Source organism: Eptatretus burgeri, chromosome 14 (genome assembly GCF_056783735.1).
Source record: "Eptatretus burgeri isolate ZD-2024b chromosome 14, Ebu_testis_v1, whole genome shotgun sequence".
NCBI classification, from domain to species: Eukaryota; Metazoa; Chordata; class Myxini; order Myxiniformes; family Myxinidae; genus Eptatretus; species Eptatretus burgeri.
Window position 1 is genome coordinate 72,409,664 of NC_140974.1, and position 12,056 is coordinate 72,421,719.

At 49.6% G+C, this 12,056-nt stretch overlaps 1 protein-coding gene across 2 annotated transcripts in view; it reads left to right on the top strand.

Annotated features, from left to right (window-relative positions):
- The first annotated feature begins 13 nt into the window (after window positions 1–13).
- LOC147013595 (unconventional myosin-XVI-like) overlaps window positions 14–12,056 on the top strand; it is a 216,530-nt gene continuing 204,487 nt past the window's right edge. The window contains exon 1 of one of the 2 annotated variants that reach the window (XM_085855525.1): window positions 14–225. Coding sequence is in view for 1 of the 2 variants with exons in the window: in XM_085855524.1 (XP_085711650.1) it covers window positions 9,670–9,730 (61 nt within the window). In the remaining variant the exon portion in view is untranslated. Of the gene's footprint in view, window positions 226–9,138; window positions 9,731–12,056 lie in introns of those variants that run through there. The other variant, XM_085855524.1, reaches the window with a different exon arrangement.

Here is a 12,056-nt window from a genome sequence, read left to right on the forward strand (position 1 = left end):
AGGGGGAAGTCCTCAAGACACGGAATCAGGAACTCAGACGGGACAGAGCGTGGGAACGGCCACCTTGGCATGGGAAGTGGGACAGGTGTTTCGGGGATCCGGAGAAAAGAGGAAAATAAACTTTGGTAATCTCGTCCAATCGGCTGCGGAGTTCGGTGAGGGCGAGTTCGGTGAGGACGAGTTCGGTGAGGACGAGTTCGGTGAGGACTTGTGGCGATACCGCATGTACATATTTTTATTTGCATTGATTTCTGTGATTTACGGCATGAGGGTTGTATTATATCTGTCCCGTGGCTTCCTGGGTTGGGGGTGCTGGTGGGTTCCTGGGTTGGGGGTGCTGGTGGGTTCCTGGGTTGGGGGTGCTGGTGGGTTCCTGGGTTGGGGGTGCTGGTGGGTTCCTGGGTTGGGGGTGCTGGTGGGTTCCTGGGTTGGGGGTGCTGGTGGGTTCCTGGGTTGGAGGTGCTGGTGGGTTCCTGGGTAGGGGGTGCTGGTGGGTTCCTGGGTTGGGGGTGCTGGTGGGTTCCTGGGTTGGGGGTGCTGGTGGGTTCCTGGGTTGGGGTGCTGGTGGGTTCCTGGGTTGGGGGTGGGGGGGGGTTGCTGGGTTGGGGGTGCGGGTGGGTTCCTGGGTTGGGGGTGCTGGTGGGTTCCGGGGTTGGGGGTGCTGGTGGGTTCCTGGGTTGGGGGTGCTGGTGGGTTCCTGGGTTGGGGGTGCTGGTGCGTTCCTGGGTTGGGGGTGCTGGTGGGTTCCTGGGTTGGGGGTGCTGGTGGGTTCCTGAGTTGGGGGTACTGGTGGGTTCCTGGGTTGGGGGTGCTGGTGGGTTCATGGGTTATTGATGAAATGAAAGTTTCCACTGAGTCTTTGATCAGAGTTCGGTTGAAGTTTTTCTGGGAGGTACTGAGGCCAAGGCTGAGATCGCTTACTAATGAGGCTCGTCATAAGTCTGTATGTAGTTGGTGTTTGTGCTGGACATTGGAGCTAATGTTGGTGCTGGATACTGGAGTACTGGTGCTGATGTTGATGCTGGACACTGGAGTACTGGTGCTGATGGCGCTGGACACTGGAGTACTGGTGCTGATGTTGGTCCTGGATACTGGAGTACTGGAGCTAATGTTGGTGCTGGACACTGGTGTACTGGTTGTTGCTGGAGCTTGGTGCTCTTGTTTATGCTGAATCCTGGAGCTCTTGTTGATGCTGGAGACTGGAGCCCTTGTTGATGCCAGAGCCTGGAGCCTTTGTTGATGCTGGAGCTTAGAGCCCTTGTTAATGGTGGAGCCTGGAACCCTTGTTGATGCTGCAGCCTGGAGCTCTTGTTGATGCTGTAGCCTGGAGCTCTTGTTGATGCCGTAGCCTGGAGCTCTTGTTGATGCCGTAGCCTGGAGCTCTTGTTGATGCCATAGCCTGGAGCTCTTGTTGACACCAGAGCCTGGAGCTCATGTTGATGCCATAGCCTGGAGCTCTTGTTGACGCGGAGCCTGGAGCTCTTGTTGACGCCGGAGCCTGGAGCTCTTGTTGATGCCGTAGCCTGGAGCTCTTATTGATGCCATAGCCTGGAGCTCTTGTTGATGCCGTAGCCTGGAACTCTTATTGATGCCAGAGCCTGGAGCTCTTGTTGACACCAGAGCCTGGAGCTCATGTTGATGCCATAGCCTGGAGCTCTTGTTGACGCGGAGCCTGGAGCTCTTGTTGATGCCGTAGCTTGGAGCACTTGTTGATGCTAGAGCCTGGAGCTCTTGTTGACGCCGGAGCCTGGAGCTCGTTTTTGACGCCGGAGCCCGGAGCTCGTTTTTGACGCCGGAGCCCAGAGCTCGTTTTTGACGCCGAAGCCCGGAGCTCGTTTTTGACGCCGGAGCCCGGAGCTCGTTTTTGACGCCGGAGCCCGGAGCTCTTGTTGACGCCGGAGCCCGGAGCTCTTGTTGACGCCGGAGCCCGGAGCTCTTGTTGACGCCGGAGCCCGGAGCTCTTGTTGACGCCGGAGCTCGGACCTCTTGTTGACGCCGGAGCCCGGACCTCTTGTTGACGCCGGAGCCCGGAGCTCTTGTTCATGCCGGCCGGAGCCCGGAGCTCTTGTGGACGCCGGCCGGAGCCCGGAGCTCTTGTTGACGCCGGCCGGAGCCCGGAGCTCTTGTGGACGCCGGCCGGAGCCCGGAGCTCTTGTGGACGCCGGCCGGAGCCCGGAGCTCTTGTGGACGCCGGCCGGAGCCCGGAGCTCTTGTGGACGCCGGCCGGAGCCCGGAGCTCTTGTGGACGCCGGCCTGAGCCCGGAGCTCTTGTGGACGCCAGCCGGAGCCCGGAGCTCTTGTGGACGCCGGCCGGAGCCCGGAGCTCTTGTGGACGCCGGCCGGAGCCCGGAGCTCTTGTGGACGCCGGCCGGAGCCCGGAGCTCTTGTGGACGCCGGCCGGAGCCCGGAGCTCTTGTGGACGCTGGCCGGAGCCCGGAGCTCTTGTGGACGCCGGCCGGAGCCCGGAGCACTTGTGGACGCCGGCCGGAGCCCGGAGCTCTTGTGGACGCCGGTACATTAATAAATCAAATGTTGCACTGAATTATCTTTTTGAGGTATGGTTGTTACCAGACAGGCACGAGGCAGCAGAGGCATGTGGAGGTGGAGCGGATGTTTGTGGAGGTGGATGGATGCTGATGTGGAGGTGGAGTACATGTTTGTGGAGGTGATGCTGGAGATTGATGGATGGATGTGGAGGTGGAGCGGATGTTTGTGGCGGTGGATGGATGCTGATGTGGAGGTGGGGTGCATGTTTGTGGAGGTGATGCTGGAGATTGGTGGATGGACGTGGAGGTGGAGGTGGAGGAAGTGTTTGTGGAGGTGGATGGATGGGTATGTGGAGGTGCAGCGGGTGTATATTGGGATGTGGTCTGCTGTGCTGCCACCGGCAAAAAAGGTCACATCCATGAGGTGAATAACTCCATAACTTTTCAATATCCGACACGTCCTGAAACCATCGCCGGGTACCCACTCACCTCTCCACCCCCTCCCCCCGCCGTGCAGTACCCGGTACCCACTTCCACCCACACCTCTGGGCACTGCCCAGTACCGCATTTGTTTTACAATAAGTGCTGAGTGGTGTTCAATGTTTATGAAATTGTTATTTACAGATTGAAGCATTTTGTTGTGAGTTTTCATTAAAGATGTTTCCTGTGTCACTATGTTGCTGCCAGCTGGGCAGGCCCGGCATGTGGGAGGGCTATTCATTGGGAAAGTGAATTGTGGGAAGGTAGTTGAGGGTGTGGAAAGGTGACAAAGAGCTTGGCTGCGTGGTTGGAGGGTGTGGCGGACGAGTCGTGTTTCTCGGACAAGTTCTAACCTGCCATATAGACAGTGCGTGTTTTGCTCGTGTGTCTCTCCTGTGTTCCTCTTTGCATCCACATTTGCGTCTTTTTGGGACTGAACTGATCCTCTCTGTTTGGTGGACTGTTTGGTCCTGTTTGGTGGTTTGGTGGAGAGACTGTGTCCCATATTTAGTTATTATATATTTTGTTTCAGCTATGAGTCTCATAAAGAAAAAGAAGTCAAGTAATATTTCAGACATTTCACACAACAGGTGATCCTCAATTGTTTCTGCAAATCCATGATTGTAACTGAAACGATCTCTTTCCTGCTGGATCAGTGATGCAGTCAGTCATCTGAATGACTGAATTCAGTAACGCTGAATTCACAGTGCGGGTAGTGCGGCAACAATTAGGCACAACCAGCAAGGGGATGAACGAACAGGAAAGAGAGAGAGAGAGAGAGAGAGAGAGAGAGAGAGAGAGAGAGAGAGAGAGAGAGAGAGAGAGAGAGAGAGAGAGAGAGAGAGAGAGAGAGAGAGAGAGAGAGAGAGAGAGAGAGAGAGAGAGAGACAGAGAGAGAGAGAGAGAGAGAGAGAGAGAGAGAGAGAGACAGAGACAGAGACAGAGACAGAGACAGAGACAGAGAGAGAGAGAGACAGAGAGAGAGACAGAGACAGAGACAGAGACAGAGAGAGAGAGAGAGAGAGAGAGAGAGAGAGAGAGAGAGAGAGAGAGAGAGAGAGAGAGACAGAGAGACAGAGAGAGAGAGAGAGAGAGAGAGAGAGAGAGAGAGAGAGAGAGAGAGAGAGAGAGAGAGAGAGAGAGAGAGAGAGAGAGAGAGAGAGAGAGAGAGAGAGAGAGAGAGAGAGAGAGAGAGAGAGAGAGAGAGAGAGAGAGAGAGAGAGAGAGAGAGAGAGAGAGAGAGAGAGAGAGAGAGAGAGAGAGAGAGAGAGAGAGAGAGAGAGAGAGAGAGAGAGAGAGAGAGAGAGAGAGAGAGAGAGAGAGAGAGAGAGAGAGAGAGAGAGAGATATATATATATATATATATATATATATATATATATATATATATATATATATATATATATATATATATATATATATATATATATCGAGATCGGAATACGGCTGGGCTAGGAAGGGTCGTTGGGGGTAAAAAAAGATAATGGGTCAGGATGGGGGATGACATGAGATGGTGGGGCAATGCTTGCTGGAAGCTCAAGAGGGAAGAGTGAGTTGGGCAACCTCTGGAAGGCGGTTACATAGACGGGATAAATGAGGAATAAATGAGGTAAGGTGTCCAGTGAACCTGGATTCTGGATGTTTAATCAGGACGGGTGGGTTATTGGAAGAATGGGTACATGCTGGAGTTTCTGGGATGGTCGGAGAACAAAGAGATAGAGAGAGCAGAGGGAGAAATATTGGACAATAGACGGAAGGAAAAAGAGAGACTACCAACCTGCCCACGATGTGAAAGCAACAGACCTAGTGGTCGACCCTTTTCTCCCCCCGCCCCCCCCCCATTTACTAGTTGATGTTTTGCTTGGGGAGATCAATGAGGGGCATTCAAAATGAAGTATATGAACGTGTAGATATCAATGGAAAGGAAATATTTATATATTACTAGTTATACAAATGGTAGGTATATAATGAAAAAAGCACATTTTAAAAGTTTGGTGTTGACTGAGTATCTCATTCCGAGAACTTGTGGAACGTCACACTTGGAGTTCACCTCCTCCTTGTCCTAATCGAGTTTATCGTTACAATCCACATCCTAACTGTCACCAATTAAATTGTTTCACAACAGCTGTATTTCCTTCCCCTGCCTTGTAACAGTTACTTTGCAGACGTAACAAAGATGGAACCGTGCCAGAGAAACGACATGGAGCGAACACAGTCAGTTTGCCAGGCACACATGTGGGCTTGTTGCATTTCCATTTGTGCTGTTTCTGCTTGTTGATCAACTTCACTGGTAGTTAAACAAACACCACCTTTTGATCTGGCATTTTATGGAAGCGTTTGGCATCACTTGTTTTGCATCTGATGAGATAACGAGGCGATGCTCTCTCGATACTCTCATTGGCAGCAAGCCTTTTTTGAATCGCTGCATCATCAATGAACCTGGGATTATTTCATTGTCAGAATTGCCTGCTTCGAGCATCTTTTCCCAACCACTTTTATTGATGGATGGAGGTACATTAATCAATGAAATGTTGCACTGAATTATCTTTTTAGGGTATGATTGTTACCAAACAGGCACGAGGCACCAGAAGCATGTGGAGATGGAGCGGATGTTTGTGGAGGTGGACGGATGTGGAGGTGGAGGTGGAGCGGGTGTTTGTGGAAGTAGTGGTGGGGTTGGATGGATGGATGGATGAATGGATGTGGAGGTGGAGCAGGTGTATGTGGAGTGGGTTGGAGGTGGAGTTGGTGGTGGAGGTGCATGAATGTGGAGGTGGAAGTGGATGGCTGTAGATGTGGATCTGGAGATGGAAGGAGTTGATGCGGAGGTGGAACAGATTGGTTGTGGATGTGCATCTGATTGAATGTGGATGTGGAGGTGGGGCACGCTGGATCTAAAGATGGAGCGGGTGGATATGGAAGTGGAGCAGGTTTTTATTTTTATTTTTTGTGTCCAAAGTTGGGGCTCATGGAAAATTGAGAACACAACAGACCAGGAGATAACAGAAGAAGGATAACATCATAAAAAGGTGGGAAATAGAGGGACAATAGGCATGAGGGGAGGGAGAGGACACGGAGTGAACAAGCTGGATACAAGCTCAAATACAGCAAGAGGAGGAAGGGAAAATTGGGGATGAAATAAAAATGGAACAAAAAACGAAAAAGGGTGTGGGGAGAGTCGAAAACATAGAACATGTAATAATCTCAGGTACCCAATTCATCCCCTTCTTTCCCTTTCTTACCCTGATACACCTACTGTCTACTGGACTCTGCGTTCTTCTCACCTGAAAAGGTAGGGAAAGTTCTGTCCCGCCTTGACCCTGCTTTCGGCATTCGGCTCAAATGGCATCAGTGTTCACTTGTCCCAAATCCTGCTCTCACGTTCTTGCTTCTACTCTATCTGCCATTTTCAGCCTACCATTCTCCTTTAACCGCCTTCCCTCTGCATGGAAGTCTGCAAATATCACTTCTGTGCACAAGAAGCATGGAAAACAACAAACCTACCATCTCTAGGCCAGGTAGCTCGCTTCCAATGACAAGCAAAATCAGGGAATCCATCACTGCTTTTGATGTTGGGTTTTTTCTTGTTTTCAAAGAGTCTGATCCCTGCCCATCAGTTTGGATTCCATCCTGGTCACTCAACTCTGGACATGTTTCTGCTCATCCTCAATATTAAACAAGAGGGTAGAACCTGAACATATCTCGGGCATTCGATGCAGTCTGGTGTCTTGCTTTGCTTGCCAAGCTCTCTACCGGTGGCATAGAAACCTATCTTCATTCCTGGATTTCTAACTTCCTCTGCTCACATAGTTAATGCGTTGCTATCAATGGAACCCTCTTGTCCCCTTGGACAGTGGAGGCTTGTATACCCCAAGGTAGTGGCTTGAGCCCAGTCTTTTTCATCATCTACATAAATGACCTCTACGAAGGTCTGGAAACTCTTCCTTTTTGCTGAAGTCTCCACATTGTGTCATACTGTACCCCAGCCCTGTGCTAGACAGACAGCAGCTGCATCTCTCTCTCTCTCTCTCTCTGCTTATCTGGAGATGATTAGACTCTGGTCTGATACATGAAACATGTTGTTCAATCCTAAAAATAATCTCAGTTTCATCCTATCGCTCTGGAATAATCGTCAAACAAACCCACATATGTATTTCCTTGGTCATCCACTGGAAAAGGTACAGTTTCTTGAACTTCTAAGCCTCGGCATCAGCCATGACCTTTCCAGAGCTGACCACATAGCAAAGCTGGCCTCCAAAACCAGTGCAGACTGGGTATCCTCCATTGATCCAGCTCTTTCCATGGAAAATCAGACCTACTCACAGTCTATATTGCCTTTGTCTGTAGCTCAATGGATTATCGCTCTCCACTCTGGGCTGGTGCCCCAGCATCACGTCTGTCTTTCCTGGTGTCTGTGGAATAGAAAGCTCTTAGAATCATTGGTATCTCCCATCATTGGGTGATATGTGGCCAATCATTGGCCAACGTACAGGGTCTGTTGCCCTCACATCGTTTTGTTTTCTGAGGTCTATTTTCCGTTAATGCTTCCTCTGCTCTCTCAGTCTTCCAACGCTCTCTTGTTTCTAGGATGCATGCATTCCTCCAGTAACCCTCTCCTGGTTAGGCTTCCAAAATCCAGACTATCTGCACACCTCAACTCTTTTATTCCTCGCTGCTCCTGTCCGAAGAACTACCTTCCCGTGGCTGTTCTGTCTCACTCTCTATTTATTCCAAGCCACTCAAGGGCTTCAAGGAAGTAATGCACCGCCAATTCTGGAGGAAAGGATGGGATTGAATTGTCTGAGGAAGTTGGTTCGGGTAACAAATAAATGCGTGGAGGTGAGTAATGAGCCTGCATTTTTGGAAGTTTCACCAGAAGTGGATAACTAACAGACAGCATGCGTCCTGCAGAAACTTGGGTGGGGGGTGGGGGTGGGGGTTGGGAGGATGCGGAGCAAGGGAAAGGCAGAGGGTGCAAAACCAGAAATGAGATGGCAGAAGACAGAGAGGGTAGAACTTGAACATATCTGTCTGGGATGCTAGACTAACAGGCCCAGAGAATCAGCTTCATCACGGGAGAGTCCAATGATTTGAAGACCAAGGTGCAAGGTGTGAGGCAGGGGAGCCCAAAGTGGACATCAGTAACCGATCGAGCTTTGGATGAAGGCCTTGTAAGTTGATAGAAGTTCAGATTTGCCAAGGAAAGACCTTACACCATGGAGGATGCCCAATGGCTGGCTTTGTAACCTAACTTGGATATCTGGTTTGCCGAAGAAAGATTATGGCTGATGGTGAGGCCCAAACATTTGAGTGAGTGAACTGCTTCAAGAGGATTGTTGAGAAAATAGATGGGAGGGTTTGCCAGACAGTCTTTTCAGAGAGACACAGCGAATGTGGAATTTCTGAAGGTCTGAAGACAAAGCGGGGGGGGGAGGGAGGTCTGAGGTTGAAGCGGGGGAGGGGGAGGTCTGAAGGCAAAAGGGGGGGATTCTGGAGGCGAAGTGCTGGGGGAGGACTGGAGGTGAAGTGGGGGGGTCTGTATGCGAAGGGAGGAGGGTGAAGGTGAAGTGGGGAATGGGGTGAAGTGTGGAGTATGTGAGGGGGTCGGGGAGGAGGGGATATGTAGATGAAGTGGAGTGGGTTGTGGGGGATGGTGGAGGGTGTGTGGAGTTGAACTTTTGCTGATCTGGAGGTTATGCATCTTGCAGGTGTATGCTGATATGAAGGAGATTTCTGTCAAATTAAGAAATAAAAATCGAAATACAGCTTGGGTATGGGCATGGGGAAAAAAAATCTTAAAGGAAATTGAAAGTTGAAAAAAAAAAAGATTCACATGAAGGGGTGCATGCATTCCAGGGAGGAGGAGTGGGCCGTTCGTTGGATTTCAGGGTTGTCATGTGAGAGCATCAATTTGAATCTTGGTGTTAGTGGAATCGATCTACAAAATGAGTATTTTGTAAATTTTCCCACTCCCGTCAGCATAATATGCCTGTTTTCACCGTTTTATGGCTTACCTTATCTTAATGAACCGCTTCTCTTGATGCACGCATTACCTTTTGCCTCCTAGCATCATGCACACAGTTCTCGGCGCATTGCACAAGCCTCGAACACGCCTAGCTCGCCCCCTCCCCACTCTCCTCCCCAGTCCCCATACATGCTTCATCTCACCTTGCATCCTCACACGCTGTGCCTCCTGCCTTTTACTTTCTCCCTTTGCTTGTCTGTTATTTTCTCACCTCTTCGTACTTCTCTCACTCTCCCTGTCAAAGCTGCTTTGTCCTCTGCATCCCTCTCAGCTACCTCCAAGCACATCTCCCTCCCGCTCCTTCCGCTCACCCTCGCTGCTCCCCTTCCTTCCCCCTCTCCACTCCCAAGCTGCATCACCCCACTTCTCTACTCTCATTTCGCTCCAACCTCCTTAGCTCTTCTGCCTTTTCTCTCTGCACCACTAAATCCTCCTGTCTATTTACTCCCACTTGTTATTCTCGAAACAAAGTCTTACCTTTAATATCTTGCCTTTTCTCCTGATTCACCTCTATTTCCATTTCCCTTACTCTTCCTATTGCTATTTCAACCTTTCATCTTTTGCCTCCATCATCCCACTGCTGTTTGTCTGTCTCAATTTTTGCCCCTTCCCCCTCTCCTCCTTTCTTTCCTCATTTCCTTCTGTCTTTTTTCTCTCTGCCCCTCTACGTGAGGGGCTTATGGAACCAGGATGGTTGGATCGAGCTGTCAGTCTATGTGGCACCTGTCCCAGTACAGCAGGTATGGATTCTGGGGGGATGACCAGGTGGTGGTGATGTTGTTGGTAGGGAACGGTGGGAGTATTGTTTCGGAGTGGGTACTGCAATGCTATAACGTAATACATGATTTGGTGTGTAATTCATAAACTTTGCTTCAATGACACCTTTTGTCTTGTTAGCCTATGTTTTCGCTGCTTGCAAGTTATATTTTAACTGCGAAGAGTCATGTGAAGAGTTCTCCTTCGAATCCATCTCGGATCGGTCTCCCATCCGTCATGCTTCTATTCTCGATACCTTCCACCGTCATTTCTCCGATTTTCACCAAATATCTTTGTTCTTGATGTCACCAAGTCGACGAGATACAGGAGGAGCACAAGACTTGTAAGGTGATGTCACCACCAACACAACGCCCCCAAGTGGCCACTTTGGTTGACAACTCATTTGTCAAGGGAAAAACCAGTTTCGTTTTTGTTGTCGCAAGAAAATCAATACAGCTCGATGGTTCACAAGCTTTCGCACCACCTCGACCCATCTTGTACTCTTGCTTCTCTGCTGACTCTTCCGAACCCCGTCTGTTATGTCTTGCTCGTCCGCTCTTGTGCTTTAATTGCTCTGAATGTGGAAATACAAAATTGCTCTTCAGGTATTCTTAAGACGACGGCCCATGGTTTGAATCGAAAACAGGCCACTGTTGACTCCCTACTCCAGTCCTTTTGAAAGTTGAAGCGTATTCCGCTCAGAGCACCTGCAAAAGAACAACATCCTTCTTGCAACCGACTCCATCGCAGTGACTCTCTTCCTTCGTGAAACGTCTCCTGTTCAAATGGATGATGTCACAATGGGCCAAGTGGTCATGCCCGAAACCCTCTCTCTGAAATAGAAAGTATTTGGAAGGCAGGAAGCTGGGATGGCATCTTCACGAGAAATTATTACTGTGTAGGCCCTACCGTCTTTCCTTTTATGTCCTTTAGTTTTTAATAGTTGTCCGTCGTGCTATCTTTATCAAAAATGAAAAGCAGAGTTCCACAGCAAAAAGGACCTTAATTGGCCTAGAGTGGGCGCAGATGCTGAGAAGATTGGCTAATCACAAACCCCCAGTTGGGCCAGGGCTTCCCACGTTGCCTGGCATCGACTAGTCGCCATGGCAATTAACGGCACAGTGAAACACTTCACAGTAAGCCTTAAACAGAGATCCCTCCATTTATTCAACCCCTCCCCCCCTCCTTTTCCACTCTGAACCCCATTATTCGCACAAAATCTTAGTTTTCTTCAAACTACGGTGTTCTCTCCATCACGTTGTTCATCCAATACACATCTCTCAATTATTTATTGTTTCACTGTCACTTGTGTTTTTGTTCGTTGAGGCTTTTAATAAATCGGTCAATTAATTGGTCAGCTGATTTTATTTATGCGCATGCAATGGCCAGGGAGAAAGAGCCACGAGACAAGGAGGGTCTGTCTCCACCCAAATTTTTTTTGTCTTCTTTTTTGAAAAGAAAAACCAGGAAGCTTGGATGCAGGAAGAGGAAAATTTCACAAACAACACTTGTGTAAAGCATCCTCTGTATTTTCTTTTAACTAAACTTGTACACTTGATGACTGTACGCGGCTGATATCCAGATGAGGTCAAATTCATTGAACCAAACTTTCACAATGGTACATTGCTTGCACAGGCATCATGAAGTACACAATCATGTACACCAAACACTCCACTTTGTTGTTATCAGAGTACCATTTCGCTAATTTCAGTTGTTCTGCCAATTTTTCGTCGTTTGGTGCAAAGAGTTTTAAATCGTCAATCTGCAGTAGATGTTTTTTTCCTGGGAAAGCCGCATCTCAAACCTGGCCTCCAAAGCCAGTCGGCGACTGTGAATCCTCCATCATGCAAAGTCCTTCCTCGGCCCACCTGAGTTCCTGACCACATACAAAGCTTTCGTCCGCAGCCTGAAGGAGTACTTCTCTACCCTTGGCCTGGTGCTCCTGCCTCTCACCTTTCTCGGCTTCACGCTGTGGAAACCAAGCCATTTCGGATCATTGGTATCTCTCGCGATGAGACTGAGTCTTTGGGCCTCTCACTCTCTCACTGCAGGCAGGCCAGTGGTCTTTCTATCTTCTACAGTCTCCTCTCCGGTCTCGTCCCCCTGCTCTCTCTGCGATGCCCCTTCCCATATTTCCGCAGGGTGCTCAAGGTCTGCCAGCAACCCCTTCTGGTAAAACTACCAAAATCACGAATCACCGCTCACCTTCACTCTTTCATCCCTCCTTTTTCCCCGCCTTTGAAATAAACTTCCACACTCTCTTCAATTCCATTCTTCCCCCCAGGTCTTCAAAACAGCTGTTCACCACCA